This window comes from Amphiprion ocellaris, chromosome 8 (assembly GCF_022539595.1).
Source record: "Amphiprion ocellaris isolate individual 3 ecotype Okinawa chromosome 8, ASM2253959v1, whole genome shotgun sequence".
Lineage (NCBI taxonomy): Eukaryota > Metazoa > Chordata > Actinopteri > Pomacentridae > Amphiprion > Amphiprion ocellaris.
Genome location: NC_072773.1, coordinates 8,630,427 through 8,653,198, shown reverse-complemented (window position 1 = coordinate 8,653,198; position 22,772 = coordinate 8,630,427). Strand labels below are relative to the sequence as shown.

At 41.7% G+C, this 22,772-nt stretch overlaps 1 protein-coding gene across 3 annotated transcripts in view; it reads left to right on the top strand.

Annotated features, from left to right (window-relative positions):
• The first annotated feature begins 291 nt into the window (after window positions 1-291).
• LOC111566109 (rho guanine nucleotide exchange factor 10-like protein) overlaps window positions 292-22,772 on the top strand; it is a 67,344-nt gene continuing 44,863 nt past the window's right edge. For 2 of the 3 annotated variants that reach the window (XM_055012921.1, XM_055012920.1), the window contains exons 1-8: window positions 292-640; window positions 5,203-5,261; window positions 8,109-8,372; window positions 8,472-8,499; window positions 14,083-14,156; window positions 14,244-14,312; window positions 18,881-19,027; window positions 19,251-19,381. In XM_055012921.1, the coding sequence (XP_054868896.1) occupies window positions 5,258-5,261; window positions 8,109-8,372; window positions 8,472-8,499; window positions 14,083-14,156; window positions 14,244-14,312; window positions 18,881-19,027; window positions 19,251-19,381 (717 nt within the window). In that variant the 5' untranslated portion in view covers window positions 292-640; window positions 5,203-5,257. The remainder of the gene's footprint in view (window positions 641-5,202; window positions 5,262-8,108; window positions 8,373-8,471; window positions 8,500-14,082; window positions 14,157-14,243; window positions 14,313-18,880; window positions 19,028-19,250; window positions 19,382-22,772) is intronic. The other variant, XM_023266513.3, reaches the window with a different exon arrangement.

The window sequence follows — 22,772 nt, the reverse complement described above, 5'->3', positions numbered from 1 at the left end:
AAGCTAAACCAGACAATGACAGCTGTAGCTACCTGTGTGTCCTGATGAATACTGGAGGTGATAGTGACAGTAGACTAGGATGAACAGAGATCTGATTTATAATGCTTTCGTTTACATACCTGTCCTGTTTACATGTGCTGTAATGCAGATATTGACAGAACAGCGCAGTCATTCCATAAACAAGGGTCATCCTTGTCTACAAACCGACACATTCTGCTTTGAAGTGTGTCAAGTTTAATCTCCGCCCAGAGCCGCCGGCGGCCGGTGTAGGAGTGTAAACCGAAGGTCCCGCTGCTGTTTGCAGGGAGAGGGACAGGCAGGAAGAGTGAGGAAGAGGAAGGAGAGAGGAAAACCCGGGGAACAACCACGAAAACAAGAGTTTCAAGGAGAAGCCTGTGGTTAACCGAAGTCACGGTAACGGAGAGCGAGTAGTGGCGGGCCGGTGGTGGACTAAGGTGAGCCTGGTTCGGTACTGGGAGGAGGAACTACCAGAGCCTCCAGGTTTCCACTCGCACATCTCAGAAGGGTTCTGGTCACAGAGGGAAACTGCAGAGTTTCTGTTTGAAGTCTGTGCTGGCCTCTTCATGAGCATGATGATGACCTCCTGAGCGCGGGGACTGTTGGGTCAGGAAGCTCTACGGTGAGTCTGCTCAGGAACCTCTGGAGGTTCACATGTGAACCGCTGAGTGTATCCACTGGGAAGAAAGACCTTACATTGTTCCGTGTTGGAACAGTCACCTGTAGTTTGCTCCCAGGAGGTGTTTCTCAAGCTGACTGCAGTCTGCTCCATTAACATAATCATAGTTGAGAAAACAACGATCTAATAGATATTTATTATATAAAAAGAGGGAAATAGTATCCACACGGTATGTACAGCTACATTAGTATTCTGCATGATCTACTGCGTTTTAGAGCTTCAGTTATTAGTCGATTAATTGATCTGTGTATTAAAAGGAAGCTGATATTTGAATAATCTCATTAATATTTTTTCTGGGATGAATGTCAAAATAATTGATGGGTTCATTTGACCTTTTCCTGCTTTTATGTTGAATTTGAAAATTATTTTTATAAAGACACTTAAGACTGTCACAAGTCTGTCTGTGAACTCTTAGATAAGTGTCTTGCTGATTTTTGATATTTTATAGACCAAACAAGAAAATTATTGCAAGATTAATCAATAATAAAAATAATCATCAGTTGCAGACCAACCAAAAAATAGAAACAATTCTGTTCACAATGGAATGGCATGCTACAGGTATATGTTGTGGTGTGTCTCTTCACCATTTAATGCCTTTTAAATGGTCAGCGTTGCTGCAGCTCCAAGAAAAGCAATTGAGAAACTGTAGGTAACCTACCCAGGGTGACGTCCATAATTTGTAAGCAGGTTAACAGTTGCTGTGAATACGGCTGAGGGTTTCTTGTGTTCGTCAGACTCTGCTTCGAGTTTATAAAGCAGTCTAAGTAGTACTTTACTGTTTAACAGAGATTAGTTAAGTATTGTCATAAGTAACACCGTACTAATAAGTTGTCTCAAACCCTGCAATCAGACACAAGTAGTGGATCTGACTGAAAAACATAGGGTACATGTCCATGCAATCGCTTTCAAAAGGTTGCCACACATAGTATACCTAGATTTATTGTCTTTTTTCCTCTAAATGGTACCATAATTTTCTACATGAACACCATGCTGTATTGAAAGAGACAATAAAACTAGCGATTGAGACCATAAACTCATTAGGGAAATGTTTACTGAGTTAAGAAATCTAGTGAGATAATTTTCTCATACGCTTCTATACAATCAAAATTTTTTTTGCATCCAGTGGAGTTGGCCCCTGCTGGCAGGCAGAAAGAATACAAGTTTAAGGTACTTAAGCACTGGCTTTACATTTCAGACATGGAAGCTATGTCTGTCTTTTATATACAGTCTAAGCTGTACTTTAAGCTAAATGATAATCTTAATATTGTAATAATTAAATGACAGTAGCGACTAGGGATGGGTACCCGGTACCAGCATTAATTGGTACCAGTACATGATTGTGTCTGTATTCAGTACCGTTAAAGTGGAAGTTTGGACTCACTTTTCTAGATTAATCAACAGTGCAGCTACATGCAATTTGTGTCTAAGGGTAGTTGTGTGTAAAGAAGGTAACACCAGCAACCTCATAAAACCCTCATAAGTTCAACACTCCATAAATATTCAACAGTGCAGCGTGTTTGATAGCTTTAGCAAAAAAAGCTAATGCTAAAGTAGTGGAGTCTCCGAACCCCACTGGTTCCGATGGAGATGCTAAAGGAAGTAACAAAACTGAAAGTTCATGTAACAACACTAGTTCATTTTACACAAATAAGTTTTTATAATTAGGTATTTGCTATGTCACAGTTGTTATAGATTTAGGCACTTCTGTAATGTAACGTTATGTTAATCTTGGTAATCCCACAGACAACATCAGTCAAGCAACAGCCTCTGCTTTGTTTTCAGGGGAGGGAGATCAGACATCCATGTCCAGCCCATTTACCATCGCCAAACAAGGCAGAATGACACAAGGATGTTGCCAAGTTTATCGTGAAAGACTTAGAGCCCTTCACTACAGTGAGGTCGAAATGGCTTAGGTATGCTAGATAACTGCATATAGGTATGCGAAGTAAAATATGAAGTAGTCTTCAGACCTCCTCAACACCATCAGAAAGAGTTTTCTCCGCAGCAGGGGAACACTTCTTGAACAAAAACTGTTGATTAGTGAGCTAAATAATATAGGAGAGTAATTCAATTCAATTTTATTTTTAATTTTATTAGTAAGTCTTAAGTTCTCCTCTGCAATGTTCTGGTTATATTTTCTTTGTTAACCAATTTTATTAGCTTCAAAGAAGCTCAAGAACAAGGACTTTTGTTTATTTACCCCAAACTATGCAGTTCACTTAGTTTGTGAAAGTAGGGTTAATCTAAGAAGCAGCAACATGATAAGTCACACAGAAAGAGAGAAACCTTCAGGGTTTGTCAGTTTGTGGAAATAGTTTGTCAACGAAATTTGAATGGCCAGCCAGTGTCAAAGAAAAGTCACCGAATGGCCCAGTTTATGGCAAAAATATTTTTTTATTTTCAAAGCTTTTCTTGTCGTGTTTTTATTTTCAGCACTAAATTTTAGAGATACTTATCAATAAGAGTATCGGTAAGTAGCATTATTGATAAGCAGTATCGGTATTATTTCGGGATCTATATCACTAAAATTCAAATGATACCCATCTGTAATAGTAACATCCTGATTTGTAGAACTTAATGTATGTCATCAGATCTGACAGAACACTAACATTTGCAACTAAACGTTAAACAGAAATTATGGTTGAGGCCAATGGGAATGTCAATAATTTAGCACGTATTTTGTCATGAACCAAAGTAAAGGAAAAATCATCCCCGAGGGACCATAAATACCCCAAACTATTTTAATGAATTCCAGTCAACAGTGGCAGAGTAGTTTCCTCTATACCAAAACACTGGGCAAGGAGAAACTGATTGTGATTCTACACAACAGGCCGAATGGTTCCAAAATCATTAAGACTTGTCCTGGAAGTGCCATGCCTTACAACTCTGTGTCCCATCTCACTAGTAGTTGTTGACAAATTATACTGACCTGACAGACAGACTGACTTGAACAAATGATCAAGTGACATTGTTCTTCTTAGGCCTAATCCTAATGCAGCTATAACCTCTCCTCTGACACAAGAGAATAAATCATCTTTGAGTGAAATATGCAGGAATGTGCCTCCATCTTGTTTGCATGTTTGGCTTTATGTTTAAACTGAATGCTGTCATCACAGTGGGAGTAAATAGATAACTTCATCTGGACAATCCAGAGGTGTTCTCATCACAGCTGTAAGCCAAGCTCCCTCTCTCTCTATGCTATTGTCCATTCAACTGCTCAGCCCACAGAATCCTCTTCAGAACAGAGGCTTTTCCTGATGGCCTGCTGAATTATTCATCTGTTTTGTGTTCATTCAACTTGGCACAAACAATTGCTCTTCTGAGAGCCTTTTATCTGAATCTCCATGTGCTACTAAACATGATTTCCAGTATTAAATAGACAGTATTAACTTTGTGTTGGTAAGACCAGGTCTCGATTGCGGTTAATAAGCACTTTAATATGTGAACAAAGCATGATTTTATGTGCTGCTACCTAGTTTTCAGAGTTTAGAAGCTACAGTCTCATATTTTAGTGGCATGTTATTTAGTTGAATAACAGCATGGGAAATAACAAGTCTGGATTTGCTGTAAAAGAATTTAAGGTGCTCATGTTGCCTCTGGTGAAAAACGACAAAATGCACCTTTAGCCATGGCTGCCCAAACTACTGGTCTTCATCATAGCTGTTTGCCACTATATGTAATGGGGCAGTGGTGGCGCAGCGGTTAAGTCTCTGGACTACTGATCAGAATGTCAGAGGCTCAAGCCCCAATGTGGCCACTGTTGGGCCCCCAACCCTTCCTGCTCCAGGGGTGCTGTACCGTGGCTGACCCGTCGCCCTGACTCCCCCCAATTAGGAGATATACGAAAATCTGAATTTCCCCTCGTGGGATTAATCAGGGATAATAAAATAAATAAAAAAATGTATTTGTGTAAGTATAAGAGTTAAGATATACTTTACAATTCTGCTGTAATACATCACATTGTTTGTGTTTTAGCATGTTAGCACTATCTCTTTCACATCTGCCATATGTGTGTCTATTTAAATACAATCTCTGCTGTGTAATTTGAATTCTGGTTTTGAATGCTACTTTTCAGACATTATTTGGAATTCAAATTTCTTTTATAAATTGAGGAGTATTAGTTGAACACTAATTTTAAAACTTGAGTATTTGTTCTAAAATACATGAACACATTTCAAGTGTTTCAAGCATTGCTCTCATAACACTAGTGAACTGAAAAAACAGCAAAAATGAGGGTCATTCAGGCTTTAAGCGCTAGCTGTCTGAAATGTGTAATACTAATAGTAATTAATTGGCTGTAATGGGCAATATTCGGCCGAAACTGATGTAAAATATTACCTGTGATGACATAATCTATCCATAGTTTATCCTCTTCCATTTTATTAGCGAATCCAAATAAGTTCTGCTGAGACTGCAAATATTGATATGCTGCATGCATTCAAAACGGATTTTCCAAGTGTCAACTGTTAATCTTCATAATGAGATAATTATTTTTTTTTTCACAGGAGTCGATGTGAGAGATCCAGTACGACCTCTTCCTCTCCATTTTTCTGTCAGCCCATGAGTGAGTCATTCAGGCATCATAAGGATATTAAATATTACAGTCATGTGTTTAAATTCATGCTTTAAATCATGCTGCATTTTTTTCCTTTTCAACAAAACTAAAAATAATATCAGTTCATCGTGTCAGTTCTGTGACATCCTGCAACAAGAAGCAAATTGTACCTTATGCAAGAAAAAAAAAGTTAAGTATGAACTCAACTAGTCTCAACCCAAGCTCACCAGATGAAGCCTGACTAACTAATCCCCCACTGTTTGATCAGCAGTGAGGGCCTACTACCCTAGTTACCATCTGCTGTGTAAGAAGGAGCAAGCATGTGAAGGCCATCTGCCACCTGACAGCTTTGACACAAATCTACCTATCAGACACAGACACAGTTGAGAGGCAGGAGTCAGGAGAAGTGGCACAGTGACCTGTGGATGCCTCCCATTGGAGCAAAGCATTATAAATATAGTGTGAGGTGAGCTGAAGGAAGTGTGAGCGCTATGTTCATATTCTCAACAGTACTTTGGATCACTAACATTTTATCACTGAGCAGAACACATTTTTCATGGCCTGATTTCAGGGCCCCCAGGAGACTTAATGCAAGTGACCGCCTGGCCCAGTTTAAAGTTCAGCCTTGTTGTTGTTGCTTGGGTGTGTATGTGTAAGCTGTGGTGCAAATAAGGACAGACAGGTGAAGAGTTAGTGCTTAAAGTGTAATCTCTCCTTCCAACTGCTTTAAGTGTCTAATCCACTGTTTCAGTGGATGCTGTTTTCTGTGCTGCCTGGTTAGGCACTGGTCAACATCATCATCAACATACTGTATTATCTTGCAATAAATGAGAGTGTTAGTCTGATATTTTCATAGTTTAGTCTACCCACTGATACACTCTATAGTTCAACCCAGCAGTACTGAGATGAATCCAAATGTGCAGAGAAGTGTTAAATCCAAAGACATGTCTTGTCCCCACCCACAGTATCAGTTTGGTTCCACCAGTAAAAATGCAAGAACACCTGCTTAGGCAGTTTAATGCTTGTCATGCTAAATGGAAAGCTATGGCACTAGTTTGTCAGTGTATACTGAGATATAACAAAAATGGCAATTCACTGTTTTGTTTTTTAAAATAATATTGAAGACCTTGTTTTATCAGCTGGCTAACATACGGCAGGTATAACCTGACACCCTACAATGTGATTCTTTAAGCACTTGAGTGGCTGTATTTAGACATACTGCATATTGGTAATTAACCTGCTGCATACTTTATTAGAATGCTGTTGTTATACTGCATATAGTGAAGATTACTAAAAGAGTTTGGTTTGAAACCAGCATATCCAGCATAAAACAGCTATTTAGCATAGCATAACAATTGCAAATAGGAGGAAAGCTAGCTTTGCTTTGTCCAGAGGGATATACTATGAAAGAAGTTTAACATATCCAGGCTTTTTTTTGTGTAAGTCAGCCTCGACAAAAACCCCAGTCAGATTTAACAGATATCACTAAGAATCATACAGGGAGGTGGATAGTATTTTTGTTTGAATTTCACTAACCAGTCTGTAACAAGTGATGTTAGTACCACCAACATGATTTTAGTTTGACACATAAGCTCCATAAGCAGTTGCTAGGAGCAGGTGAGGTTTTTACAACCTACCCTGTAGAGCAATGTTGATCTCATTCACTCTTGTTGCATTTTTGTGGACATGTACGTGTCAGGATTTCTAAAGGGTGTTTTTTGCTCGCAACAGTTTGCAGAAAATTGCATCCATATTCTTAATCCCACCTACAAAGTTTTGATCAGTCAATTGTTTCTCAGGTGTCAGGAAACATATATTAAGCATACTGGGATCAGCTGGTGAATTGAATGTGTGAGTAGTGACTCTGAGGCCAGATGGAAAGACAAAAATGCAGCTTTTCCAAATTGTTTTGTTACAATTGACACACGAGCTGAGCCTTTGTTACTTTTTACACAGTGGCTAAGAAGTAGTACTTTCTTCTTACTGCAAAGATGTCTTCATATCTTAACAGGATTATCATCTCAGCCCTGTCTGATCAGCTTGTCCCTCATTTCTAATATGTTTATGTGGGTTTTCTCCTTACACCTACAACTATTAGGTTGTTCTATCTCAAATCATCAGATTATTAGGACAATTTTTGAATGATTAATTACTTTCCAGGATATTAAAAAAAATAAAAGAGTGCCCATCAACCCACAATCTTGGACAAGCAGATGAAATAGTCTATTATGTGTGAAATATGAAAAAAAAATCCATCTTTGAGCACACATTACCAACACTGATGACGCAGAAGTCTACTAGCGATATTTTCTGGATCACATTTAGTTGCATGTTACAGTAATGCTACATAAAACATACATAACACTTTTTAAGCTGAAATATTTGGTCACCCATATGAAAAGAAAGTTATTTTGGTTGAACTTTCTTAATTGATGGAGCAGGTATGACAATCACTAAAACAAATGTATTGCTAAATAGCATAATTAAAATAGAAACAGTTCTGGAGTTGCAACATGGTTATCCAAATATAACAAAGTTTTTATCATTTTTTTAAACTATGCAAATATTTTTTTTAAATTTTAATGTCCCACATAGGCATTTTTGTGTATTTTTGTGTTACAACTGCATTAGGGCATTAGGATGACATCAGCAGAATATAAAGACACCTAAAAACACACATCTGTTAGGATAGTGGGATTTTTCTGCTGAGAAACAGTTTTATAGGATCAAAATGGATTGCCTTGATGGGTCAACAGGCCATTTAAAAAAATTAAAATGCTCTCTCTGTGTAACTGGTAAAGCTATAAAAAATTATATTTAAATGTTATTCTAAAAACCATCTTTTCCTTTCCTCAGTGTCTATATCTAATGGGGCATCACACATAGAAGATGATGAGGATGAAGATGAGCAGGGGGAGACCTTTCAGTTTGATGACAATGATGACATTGGAGCTCCTGAAATTATTGCATTGAGAAGCGACTTGACCGCAGATGCAGTAACGTCAAACATTTATGCCAAGACAAACACAGCCCAACAGACAAGAAGGCAGGACATGAATGGAACAACCAGTATAGGCCAGGAGGACCAAATTTCTCTACTGGGCCACTGCTACTGCTCAGGTGAATGCAACATGTACATGAGTGCTGTAGATTCAGGATATCAAATGAAGGTTTTTTGCTTGTAGATTGCATTGTAACGTTTTTATCTTTTTTTGCCAGATATGGACCTCAGAGAGCCACCAGAGGGGTACGTTATGACAGAATTGATTATAGAATGTAATCAAATAGAATAGAAGAGAAGAGAATAATACTTTATAACAGTAACAGTAGCCTGTTAACACGCAGACAACCCACAAACCCGACAGAACACCAACACTAATAGTCATCAGTATGACCATATACATAGCATATAAGTTAGAAAAATTATACAAGTTAAAAATATATACACAGCATATAACTCTTAAGTTAGAATATTAATGTTAATTACTGTGAATTGAAAAGCCTGATTGCAGCTGGTAGGAATGACTTCCTGCAGTGCTCAGACCTGCACTGAGGGGGGATGAGTCTGTGGCTGAAGGTGCTCTGCCGAAACACCTCCAGATTGTGTAGTGGGTGAGAAGCATTGTTCATAATAGAGTTCAGTTTCCTTAGCCTTCTCCCCCCAGCCACCTGTTGTACTGATTCTAGCTCAACACTAGTTATGAAGCTTGCCTTCTTAATCAGCTTATTCAGCCGGTTTCTGTCCCTGGAGCGAGGTCCCTCCCCCCAACATACAACCCCAAAGAATAAAGCACTGGCCACCACAGTCTGGTAAAATGTACATAGAAGAGGCCTGCATATTTAAAAGACTTTAACTTTTGCAGGAAGTAAACTGTTCTTCTTGTACACTGCCTCCATGTATCTGGACCAGGCCAGCTTGTCGTCTAGCTGTACTCCCAGGTACCAATAGCTGGAGACCTCCACCTTTGTGCCAAAAATGGTGACCAGTTCCGGTGTGGACTTCTTCCTCCTGAAGTCAATCACCATTTCTTTGATTTTGGAAGTGTTCAGTATACAGTGATTGAGGTTCCACCAGCCAATAAAGTCCCTGATCATCTCCCTGTACTCCTCCTCACATCCTCCTCTGATACAGCTGCCAACTGCGTTGTCATCAGAATATTTCTGAAGAAAGCAGCTGTCTGAGTTATATTGGAAGTCAGATGTGTATATTGTGAAGAGGAAAGAGGACAGGACAGTTCCTTGTGGGGCCCCTGTACTGCAGAGGATTTTGTTGGACACACAGTTCTGCAGTCAAACATACTGTGGTCTGCAGGTCAGATAGTCCATGAACCAGGAGACCAGTGCTGACTCCACCTGCATCATCCTCATCTTCTCAGCAAGTAGTGCCAGCTTTGAAGGCACTTGAAAAATCAAAAAACATAATCCTCACAGTCGCATCTACAATATCCAAATGTCCATAGTCCTCTGCAGCATGTAGATGAGGACATCATCCACACCAATGCTGGCCTGATAGGCGAACTGCAGTGGATCCTTGTTTGTCCTCACTCTGGGTCTTGGATAGAAAAGGACCAATGTCTCAAGTGTCTTCATGATGTGAGGAGTGAGAGCTACAGGTCTGTAGTCACAGGAGTCAGTACGATGTCTCCTCTTGGGGACAGGGACTATGCAGGATGTTTTCCACAGTGTGGAAATCTTCTGCAGATTCTGGCTGAGGCTGAACAGGTATGTGAGGATATCACACAGCTGAGTGGAGCGGGTCTTCAGTAGTCTGGGGCTGATACCATCAGGACCAGCTGCTTTGGCCTGTTTCAGTTTATCCAGTTCCCCTTTCACCTAAAATGGCTGGATTGTTAAGGATGAGACAGTGGACGAGCTGGGGGAAGGGAAATGAGATTAAGCCAGAGAGGGAGGAGTGAGGGAAGGTAGGACTGAGCTGGCAGAGGGCACCAGAGCTGATGAGGATGTGAGAGGAGTAAGCTTGAGAGGATGGCGGTAGAAGTTTGGGTTGGAGGAGGAAGGTGGGAGGAGATGGTCGAGCTGGAGGACGGGGGCATGAGCACTACAGGGAGCTGAGAAGATGGGGTGATGTCGACTCCGTCTTACAGAAGACATTCATGCCATCAGCCAGGTCCTAGTCTCTATCCGGCAGTGGTCCACACTTCCACTCTAAGCCAGTGACTTTCCTCATTGGAGACCCTGCATGGTTCACACCATCTTGCCTCAGCCTCATTCCCCTCCTCAACGTTCCTCTTAAGCTCTTTTTGCAATGCCTTTACTTTGTTCCTGTCACTCTCCTTGAAATAGACTGGTTCCATTTCCCAGAAAAGTAATGTAGTATTGATAAACATTCTCAATCAACTTGGTCACAGTGTGTCTTATTCGAAGATGGAAGAGATCGATATTGCTTTGTGTCTTCAGAAATTTACAACTTCAGGGAGTGACATTGCCCTACCAGCTAACATCCATCATCATGTATTCACAACTGTAGCCTGAGACAATATTGATTGTCTTGAAGAAACCGTCAGTGGTGAGGGAACATCTCATCGAGTCAGAGTCAGAGAGCCAAGACTACAGTGTGACCATATGAGACGTATACGACCTGCAACTGCACTGACTGGCAGAGGCATACAGCTGCAAGGTCATAATTGTAGTTGTCATCTGTCTCTGATTGATCCGAGTGAACTGTCTTATTATGAAAGTTAACTCAGGGCCCACTTACCAGCATTATTTTCAAGCTTTAATGCTTTCCAACTGAGCGCTCCCAGTACTGGGATGGAGTTTTTCTGCCATCAATAGGTCACAGACTGTGGCACACTTGGCCAAAAATTTAAATGGACCGGATGCCCGGTGATATGACTACAATGAATGTAGCATTGTAGTGCTTCATTGCTATTGTATTAAATTTGGTAAAGCTTAAGTTTAATCAACTGTTTCATTAACATCAGTGTCACTCACTTATTGTCATAAGATTGTGACAGTCACTTCGTGATTAAGAATTTTGATGCGGCTAAAATTAAATTTTTTGTTTTTTTATATTTCTTCTGTTCAGGTGATGGGGACGAAAACACTTTATTGCACTGTCTCTTATCTATTGAGCTCAACATATTTAATGTTTGATATGTTCTTTGTCATATTCCCTCCCTCCTCGGTTCTACACCCCCAGCCAGCGGACAATCCCGGCCAATTGGACACAGCTGCGGATAGAGCGCAGCTGTGTCCGATCACTCATCAGCGGCAGTTAAAGCCTGACTCGACCCACCAGCCGCCGCTGATTCATTGCCTCTGCTGGCTCCCTGCCAGCCGCTTTGCCCAGGTTCGCTTTGGCTCTGGACTCCCCCCCGCCTGCTCAGTCCTGCCTGGCTCGTTCCCGGAGCATCCCCACTCTGTCCTTGCCTCGGCTCCCTGTCGCTGCACCCCTGCAGCCGCCTTGTCTCTACTGCACTCCTGCAGCCGCCTGTCCCCGCTGCTCTCCTGCAGGCGCCTGTCTCCGCTGCACGTCAGCAGTACCGGCGTGTGCCGCCATTAGACTACCGGCTTTAGGACCTGTCTGCGACCCCCCCCCCGGTTGGACTTGATGGACTGTGAGTCTAGCCGTTTTGTTAAAGTTTTGGTTCTAGCCCACGTTGTGGCCAGTTTTGTTCATTAGTCTTGATTAGTTTAGAGCTCTATTTAGTTTTAGTTAAATTTGTTGTTTTCTGTAGGGTTTGGTTTACGTTGGTCTGCTCAACCAGTGTCTTGTGTTTTCTTAAATAAAGTCCCTAGTATCGAATCTGTTTTGCCTCCTGATTGCCTGCACTCTGGGTTCAAACCCCCCTGCATCCTGACAGAATGAACCAGCTACACTTGAACCCAGCAGACACTCAATCGAGCCCTAGTCAGCCCCTGTCTTCTGTCTCCTCTATGGACGTTTTTTTTGAGGATAACGAATCATATGATTACTTAAATGGTTTATTTTGCTTACTGGCTGAGTGGAAGAAAGCCGTTAGACCTGAGGTTAGGGATGCAGCTGTTTCTGTGGGACGCCAGCACGCCGCCCAGAAACCTGCTCCGGAACTAACCAGCCCCCAGCCACCTAGCACCTACCTGAGTTTACTGACCTGCCTTCAGTTGAGCCAGCTATGGGGAAGCCCTCACGCAGAAGGCGTGGCTCGAAGCGCCGAACACCGCCACCTCTTGGCGCCATGACCTCGCCACCCCCCTGCGTTGCAGAGGCACTATCTCCGAGTTTGATTGAGGTGTTCAGATCACCTCCTGTCTGGGAGGGGCTTGACGCCGCCTTGCCTCCAGTCTTGGAGAGGCTTGACACCGCCTCACCACTTCCTGCCTTGGAGGGGCCTAGTGCCGCCTCAGTTCCTGCCTTGGAGCTCGGCCCCCGGAGGGGTCCCCAGTCCGGCCTCCAGCCCGGCCTCCAGCCCAGCCCCGCCACTGCCGGTTCCCAGTCCGGCCTCCAGCCCGGCCTCCAGAGGGGGTCCCCCGCTGCCGGTTCCCAGAATGGCCTCCAGAGGGGGCCTGCCGCTGCCGGTTCCCAGTCCGGCCTCCAGCCCGGCCTCCAGAGGGGGCCCGCCGCTGCCGGTTCCCAGCCTGGCCTCCAGATGGGGCCCGCCACCACCGGTTCCAAGTCTGGCCTCCAGTCCGGCCTCCAGAGGGGTCCCCAGTCCAGCCTCCAGAGGGGTCCCGCCGCTGCCGGTCCCCAGTCCGGCATCCAGAGGGGTCCCGACGCCGCCGGTTCCCAGTCCGGCCTCCCGGGGGTCCCCGTCGTTCCAGCCGCCGGTTCCCAGTCTGGCCTCCCGAGGGTCCCCATCGTGCCAGCCGCCGGCTCCCAGTCCGGCCTCCCGAGGGTCCTCGTCGTTCCCACCGCCGATTCCCAGTCCGGCCTCCCGAGGGTCCCCGTCGTGCCAGCTCCCGGTTTCCAGTCCGGCCTCCAGAGGGTCCCCGTCCTGTCAGCCGCCAGCCTCCAGAAGGTCCCCGTCCTGTCAGCCGCCGGCCTCCAGAGGATCCCCGTCCTGTCAGCCGCCGGCCTCCAGAGGGTCCCCGTCCTGTCCGCTGCCGGCCTCTCAAGAGGCCCCCGGAGCGGTTCCTCCAGCCTGTCCAGCCCCCGGGCCGCCCTCCGGAGCGGTCCTTCCTGCCTGACCTCTGCCTACCCAGGGAACCCCCCTCATCAGGGATTCTCTGCCAGCGCCCTGACCAGCCCAGTTGTATGCCAGGAGGTGCACATAGAGGGGGGTGTACTGTCATGGTCCTTCCCTCCTCGATTCTACGCCCCCGGCCAGCAGACAATCCCAGCCGATTGGACACACCTCTGTCCTTGCCTTGGCTCCCTGTCGCTGCACCCCTGCAGCCGCCTTGTCCCCGCTGCTCTCCCGCAGGCGCCTGTCTCCGCTGCACATCGGCAGTCCCGGCGTGCGCCACCATTAGACTACCAGCTTTAGGACCTGTCTGCGACCCCCCCAGTTGGACTTGATGGACTGTGAGTCTAGCTGTTTTGTTAAAGTTTTGGTTCTAGCCCACGTTGTGGCCAGTTTTGTTCATTAGTCTTGATTAGCTTAGAGCTCTGTTTAGTTTTAGTTAAATTCATTGTTTTCTGTATAGAATTTGGTTTATGTTGGCCTACTCAACCAGTGTCTTGTGTTTTCTTAAATAAATTCCCTAGTATCGAATCTGTTTTGCCTCCTGATTGCCTGCACTCTGGGTTCAAACCCCCCTGTGTCCTGACATTCTTGTGAAACTATGAGAAGAGCCTTTGTCAGAGAATCAGCTGACTGCCACTGTGGATGTCATAAAGTGATAAATGTGCAAAGTCCTTTGATTGACCTTTATATGTCTGTTGCAGACGTTCAACCTCCTCTGATTTGGGAGTAACCAGAGAGTCAGAGAGTTTCTGGAAACCAAGCAGTGTTTACGAAGGTAAGAAATAAAGCCAGCTCTGAAACTTATGTATCCATAATGCTCACCTAAGTGAGGATCTTTTTGTCTTTGCACGCATTCGGACAGGCCAGACATCACATCGAGCCAAGGAGTGGCTCAGTGTGGTTTCAGAGCTCACTCTGCGATTAAGCAAAGGTACACAGCCTTCCTGTGGTGTTAGATGTGCTAGTCGCTAGCTTGTAACAAAAGAAGGTTTCTGTCTTTCAGCCAGGCTCCGTAGTTTTGTATTAAGTCCCAATAATGCCAAATACACAGTTGTGATATAATTGTTTGTCAAAGGGAATTTCCTGCTTCCAGTGAAACACATCAAGTTTCACCTAGCTGTTAGCTTCAGTGGTAGCTAATTACCCTTCACGTACCTAACCTCACAGTTCCAAATCTGTAAGCTTTTCCTTATGGATTTCTACTGTCTTAATAGTAATTTACTATGAATCCAGCAAGGTCACAGTAATGTATGTTAAGTCGGTTCGTCTGTGATTTCCCATGTGATGAATTTAGTAATGTCCCCTGAAGGCAGTAAAGCTTTTATTAGAGAATAGATCAGTCTCACTGTGAGAACTTGGTGTTCTGCTAAATCCAACAATGTATGATCTTGGATTGTGGAAGAAAAAACACAAACTCTGGTCTAAGTTTACTGTTTAATCTTTTGTACTGACATGTTCTTGAAAACATGCTTTCAGTCATATTAATGCAATCCTTCCCCTTCTGTGAAAAAAGCACAGATGCTGCCTGGTCCTTACCACAAAGAACAATGGCATAATATGAAGAATAGCCCTTTCATCAAATGTACACAAAGGCTGTACCATAACATAAAATTACAGTTTGCAACCACACTTTTTAGAACAAGTTTGTCATTGATATTTAAGAAAGGCCGATAACTGATATTTGGAACCTCTGTATATTAATTGTACTGTTTTAACAGTGATATCAGGGAACCTGTCATTCATTACTAGGCTTCTTCAATAAAAAGCGTGGCTATAAAAAGAAATAGGAGTGATTAAATTAGGATGCTCTCCACTGTTTATGTGAGATCTACTGAGATTGATCAGTTCGTCTTGTGCAGTCACGTCTGCTGTTCTTCTCTATTGTCTTAATCTGTCACTGTTTTATCACTTTTATTACCCACTACAGTCCATATCTTAAAGCATTATTAGTTACTGTTTTCCAGACTCTCTTTCAGGGTAATTTGTGGCTGACATCTAACTTAGTTGCTAGCTGTTAGCATAGACCTAGCTACTGTGAAAATAGTAGTACTGTCAAACGATTAAAATGTGCAAATCTGATTAATCACAGGATTGTGTGAATTAATTTTGATTACTCACGATTAAATCTGTTTCCTTTTTAATCGCATTTCATTTTCCATACACAAACAGACTCAAGAAAGAAGGGAATGTATATGCACTTAGGCTGTTTATTAAACCACTTTTAAAGATTCATGTTAGAATCCCCAACTAACTAAATGCTAGTTGGTCGTGGCAGGAAACACTTTTCTACTCCAAGAGATGACCGTGCACTAATCCGTTCCTGTGTCAAGAATTGTCGTCAGACCTCCAGGGACCTTAAAAATGAGTGGGCACTGTCGAGAAATGTGACTTGTTCGGCAAGGACAGTTTGACACAGAGTTCTTGAAGCTGGCCCTTCATCAACAAAAGTTTGAGGAAAGCCTGTGGGAACTCAGCTGTAACTTCTGAAAAGGATGGCCAGACATCGCCTGAACAAATGACGCATTACAACAGGATAGCATGGCGTACTCTTCTGGTTTATTACATTAAGTACTGTTACATTCTCAGGTACATATACATCACCTTTTCGACACTGCTTTTCAGCAGATAGAACTGTAATTTCAAAAGATCAACAGATGCACACTGCCACCTAGTGGTTAGTAGAAGTAACTGTCAAACAGTTGAAACATTAGCTTAAATGTCGTTAACCTAGAAACCCATTTTAGCCTTTTAACTAAATGTAAGCAACATAAATGACTGTCTCCATGAATTAAAGATATAACAAAGCCCAGTTAGTGTTTGCTGGGGATCACAAGGATTGGACTGTTGATGATTGGGCTAAGATTCTCTTCAGTGATGAATCCAATTTTCAGTTGATACCCACTCCAGCCAACTTACTAGTTAGGAGTAAGCCTGAAGAAGCCTACAAACCAGATTGTCTTGCCCCTACAGTAAAACATGGGGGTGGATCAGTGAAGATTTGGGGTTGTTTCAGTATGGGTGGAACAGGGCAAATGCAGTTGTGTGAAGGGTGAATGAACCAGGTCATGTACAGGGCTACTCTTGAAAACAGTCTTCTTCTATCAGCTGGAAAACTCTTTCTTGCCTAGAATGACTGGATTTTCCAAAAAGACAATGCCCCTTGCCACACGGCAAGGTCATATAAAGCCTGGACGGAGAACCAGAACATTAGCACCATGCCTCAGCCAGCTCAATCACCAGATCTAAATTCAATTGAAAACTCTGGAAAATCATCAAACGCAAAATGGAGAACCACAAGCCCAATAACAAAGCAAATTTGTTTGAATTTGTGCAACAGGAATGGGCTGTTGTGACACAGCAGACCAATGTCAGAAGCTGGTGGAGAGCATGCCAAGACACGTGGCTGCAGACATCAAAAACAATGGTTATGCAATCAAGTACTAACTCCTGTGTGTATCATGTGACTAAAACAGACAGAAAAGAAAACATGGAATGCCTAAAAGCACTTTTTTTCGCAGAACAATGCCATAGCTATCGTGTGTAAGAACTTCAGTGATTCTGGTTATTATCAAGAAAACCATGGCAAATGGCTAGATATCAGCTCTTACATTAAACTCTTATGAGCTATTTTTGTTGTTATTTGTCCAAACAAATGTACCTTTACTTGTACCAGGCATTAAAATGAATAAGAAATTGAAGTAGTCTAATAATTTTTTCCATGACTGTATGTTTCCACCTCCTAGTCCATACACCAAGTTTGGTGTTAACACATTAAAGTATTACTTAGAGATGCCCCCACTCCTTATTTGACAGCTTCGTTGCCAAATTCCTTTTATTGTATGTGACAAGTGATTCTGAAAAAAAAGAATTCATCTGAAAACTTTAATGAGAGTTTCTCTGATGATCATTTTTGCCAAATTTGGCAAATACTTGACGATGTTTATCACCACTAAAAGCTTTTGAAAGGTTTTGGATTAAATGCAATATCGCTGCAACATATCAATTCCTCTGTTAACTTTTGTGAGGCTTGGTCTATTAATGATCTGTACCAAAATTTGGAGGAGATAAGAAAAGTTTGTGGCCTAAGAAAATCAATGCTGCATCATTTTGATTGACATGGCAAGATGAAAATGAAGAAGAAACACAAGGGATGCTTATGCAGCAACGTCCTTGATAATGATCCAGTCTAGTAATACAGTGTATCACAAAATGTGTATAGCGATCAAAATCTACAGCACTGTCGTGGAAAATATGTTCAATCCAACAAAATCTATATTTCCATAACATGATTTACATTAACACCTCAATGACAATCACACCACTTTGCTTTTTGCTTGATGTTGACCTGCTGTTAATGAAACAGTAGGTAGTGTTTTCACAACTGAAAGATAAAAGACTGGTTGAGAGTCGGTGGATTATGGTCATTAAAGCAGTGAAAGTGGTTAATTTGAAATAGTTGCATCAGCAGCAGCAAAATTAAGTGAACATGACCAGGAGGAATCAAATCAAACGCTCACATACATTTCTCATATAGGTAAAAGTGAAAGTACATGACCTACCCCACAGGTCTTGCAGGGATTTCAGTGATTTAGTCGACACATACTTTAACTGTGCATAAAATGGTTTCACTGGAAGTTACTATTAGTCAGAAAAGTATTGTAGTCACTCTAACATTTGTTACCTGCCAGTGTAGTATTGTTTTTCTCTGATTATTATTTTTTGTGTGTCTTAACAGCAGTCTTAACATGGTTTAGTGGACAGAACGGTTGACAACTCACACACCATACAGGCAAAAGACCATCAGTAACATTGGAATAGCTGTAAATAGTCTGATCAGGTTAACACTGATCAGAAGAATGAGCTTATAATCTAGTCTTTAGCTGGCAAGTCACTGAACCTAGACTTTAACAAGTGCAGTTTTTACATTATATACTACTGCTGTTGAAGTGAATGATTATCAATGGCAACCAAATCTAAAAACAACAATCAGCATAATGTAAAGTGTGCAGGATTTTTGCTAACAGTGTTACAACTTGGATCTGAAGCTGCAACAAAACAGGGAGACAACAACAGTGTGGAGACTAAAAGAAGGTTTCATTGTAACACAAACCAAGCCAACAAGGTGCAGTAAAGACCACAAACCGAAACCCAAACCAGGCTGCTGGAGCTCCAGAAGGAAGGAGCTTCATGTCAGAGAGAGAGAGCCGGACGCTGGAAGTGATGGAGGTTTTATGCAGTTTGAACCACTTGATTCCAGGTGTGGCTCAATCAGCTGACGGCCCTCAGCTCCTGACCAGGCACACCTGGTGTCCAAGTGGACGACCATCACAACAGTGATTCACAAACACTGGAATGGTACTTTAAAACTGTGGTACTTAAACCAATGGCTTTATTGTTTTCTAGGAAAGTCTTCTTTAATGCCAAAAGGTAGTCCACATGAGTCCAGCATCTCAATACATACATGTAGACCACCACAGGACATTGAGATCTCCTCTTCAGTCTGTCCCCAGAGTGAACATCACACACTTGCTGCAGATACACCAGTCAACCAGAGTACAGTGACCTGCATCCCGGATGGCAGGGCCAGTGTCCCAGAGGTAATCTATGATGACGTGCCTGCTGAGAACCTACACCACCTAGTGGAAGGTAAGCCTCCCAAACACTTTACAGCCTTATTATTTTTCCCTTTATGAAAAATCATAAGGATAAAAGAGTCGACCTGAGGAAGAACTGAACTCCTACAAACCACCACATAGTATTAAAAATTGTGAACACAGTTTTCTTAGATTGAACAAAAATGAGGAATTTCAGTTATTAGTTGTAATATGTGAAACATACCACAGTATGGTATTTTCTCTTCTGTACATAGATGTGGATGACATCTATGAAGACATCCAGGGACCTAGTCACTGTGGCTTCAACAGCTGGAGCTCCAGTGAGTTTGAGAGCTACGATGAGATGTCTGACAGTGAGACTGTTCATCCAGGGCACAGCAGCAAGGTAACTTGTTTTTAAAATATGAATAACTTACACATTATGTCCTGTCCTCAAAATACTTCACTGGTAGTGATTTACAGACTGCAGTAATGCCTTTGTTTATACAGTGTTTTTTCAAAGACATGTTACAAAGCGCAAGATTGAGAGTGATGCTATCTTTCTTTTTTAAAAATTTCTTTTTATTGAACATTGTAACATACATTCTGCATACAGCTGATACATAATGGCTGAGTTTTTTTTTCTTTTTTCTCCCCTTCTCTCCTCCAAATGCAATAGCTTCAAATTAAACATGACATTCAAAACACAGAAGAAAATATAAGTAAATACAAAAGAGAGGTAAAGACTTCCTCAGTCTTTTACTTTAAATTGAATTAAAGAATGACCATTCCTTTCCAAGTACTCAAATGAAAATATGCCCAGGACTTCGTGGTTCTTTGCATTCCACCTTACATTTTGCTCGGTTAAACTAACAGAATTTTGCTGTGTTCCCAGTGCAGCCAGTTTAGTAAAATAATGTAAATGAACAAATAAAATAGACGGGAACAAACATTCCAACTTCTGTAGCTATGAAGTAGGGTTTTTTCACAATGTACATCTCAGATATATATCATATCTGTTATGATAATCTCAACTTAATAAAAAGAACACAAAACAATTTTTGAATAAGCTCATTTTATTATTGTTTAGCTAATTAGAACGTGGTTGTTATTAATCTCAGACAGTTATTTAGTTGACATTTTAATGATTTCCAGTTATTTTTTATTAATAAGTGATTGTTTACATAATAAATAATTATGGATCATTATTATGATCATAATGAACATGAAAAACATTGCTTTTTTTTACTTTTAATAAAAATGGATGCAAGATATATCCCATGGACTTCACAAGTCCCTCAATTATATATTGACCCATATATACACATATGAAGCTTCAGCTTCAGAACTGTACATATGCTGAAAACATTGATTTGTGTGAAATATAATCAAAATTTGACAGCATCTGTTTTGTCATATCTTTGAAAAAAGCAGGTCTTAAGAGCTTTAGAAAAAGTAATTTGACTTCGCTTTATGGTTTTGATGAAACTTTCTGTTTAGAGATGGCTGTTCCAAATTAACGTAGATGGCTTACTTCACTCCTCTTTCAAACCATCTGTGTTCTCAGTCCAGTGTCATTTATTCTTCAGATTCGGGCAGACTGCTGAGTCTTGTCCTGAGAAACTACTCTCCTGTGTTGAGCCATGTGCTTGTGGAGCTGTTGTTTAGTTTCAACTATGTATTGCTCTGTTCACTTTTCATTGCATTTGGCTACATGAACAGTGTTGCCTAGTTTGTGTGTGGGTGTTTTATCCTTAGGGTGAACCAGTTTGTGTCTCAGAGTGCTGCTGGATCTGAAGTGCATCAGTGTGTTGTGTGACAGGAACATCCATAGTCTGGTGCTGTAGAGTTCTGATTACCTCTTGCTTAAATTCCAATGAGTGTTGGGAGTCAAACAACTGGTTGTTCTTGGGCTTTGATTTTGACCCAGGTTTTGTCCACATACCTAAAGAAGTTGCTGGGAGACTCAGTGCTCTGATTTCCACTTCCTCCATGTAGTGTTTGGCCACAATGGGTGGCATTTTTGTGCCAAAAAGAGAAGTTTCTTTGGTTTTTACTTAGGCTATTAGGATTACCATGACTTTGATAACTGAGAACCTGCACAGACAAGTTTGCAAAGGGCTTTACAGCTGAAAGACTCTGAGACCATTAAGCACTAACTAAAAACCATATTGTCTCTTAAGATTATTATAGTTTAATTAATATATTATTGAACAAATAATAAGCATGATTGCAAAAGAACACAAAATAACCCATTTACTACTTGGCTACGTGGACGCAGCAGAACAAGCTGTGGACACAACATTGGTATATTTTTACACTGAGACTGAAACAAGACAGTGTGACTACTGCCTGTCAAACCAAAACCATGAAGTGAAAGATGGCAAAATATTCAGCAGAGCTGAGAGGAACTGCTGAGTGTATATGTATATTATTCTCTGTAAGTTTATCACTACAGGTGATTTTACAGATAAGTGTACTGGTCTGTGAATATTTACTTTAAATCTTCAATACTGGTTCAACCCAAAAAAGACTTTTGTGGAGAATCACTCCTGCTAGTTTAAAAAATTCATGTTCAATGTGAAGGAAAGCGGATTTATGATAAGAGGAAGTGAGTTATTTCTGGCAGTCCCTCGCCCTGTCAGCACTTCTGTCTTCTGCTTCTGCCGCCATGTGCTACGGTTGACGTTCCCCACACAGCTCATGTTAGTGTTTTAAAAATAACTTAATTTGAGTAGTAATCACAAATAAAAGGTTTGTTAGTTGAGAATATCTCTCAGTATCTTGAATAAGTTGAAAGTTGTATGATGATTATGACAGAGGAGGGATTTGTCGGTAAGGAAGAGCTTCACAGATAGATAAGGTAGGTGCTTTGTCTTCTAAAACTATAAGTATATTAATTACAATGAGATTTCAGGTGAGCTCAGAGAAGCACATGTATATAGTGTCATTCTCTGAACATACATAATTCGGTCGAGTCAGGTTTAAACATCCATGGGAGGTGAGATAAAAGTGAAAAAGTTTCATGGGTAATGGTAACTGCCATTCTAATGTACACTACATATGCACTAGGATTCAGTGTTCAGGTTTGAACAATGTGATATTATTTGTAGAAGCCTCACTTTCACAATAGATTCCATCTTCATCATCTTCATTTGTCATGGTCAGTTGCATCCTTGTTGCTTTATAATAATAATAATAATAATAAATAATACCTTTAATTTATAATGCACTTTACATATAAAATCTCAAAGTGCTACAATGCATTTAAAAGAAACACTTTAGAAACGGTAAATATGTTAGAGCTTAAATAAGAATGTCTTCAGCCCTTTCTTAAATGACTCCAGGGACTGTGGGGCCCTCAGGGGTGGTGGTAATGTGTTCCACAGTTCAGGAGCAGCTGTCTGGAACGCTCTGTCGCCCATTGTTCTCAGGTTGGATCTTGGAGTGCACAGAAGGTTGGTATTAGTGGATCGAAGTTGTCTGGAGATGGTGCGAAGGGTTAGGAGTTCTGAAAGGTAGTCCGGGGCATGTCCATGTATACACTGGTAGACAAGCAGACAGATTTTGTACTGGATGCGTTTTGCGATTGGAAGCCAGTGGAGGTTACGGAGGACAGGTGTGATGTGAGCGTGTTTGGGCGTCCTCGTCAGGATCCTAGCGGCGGTGTTTTGCACGTGTTGAAGCTTTAGGAGGCTTTTTGCTGGGATCCCGACGAGGAGGGCATTGCAGTAGTCCAGCCTGGAGGAGACAAAGGCATGAACCAGCTTCTCAGCATCGGAGGGGGAGAGAGTGGG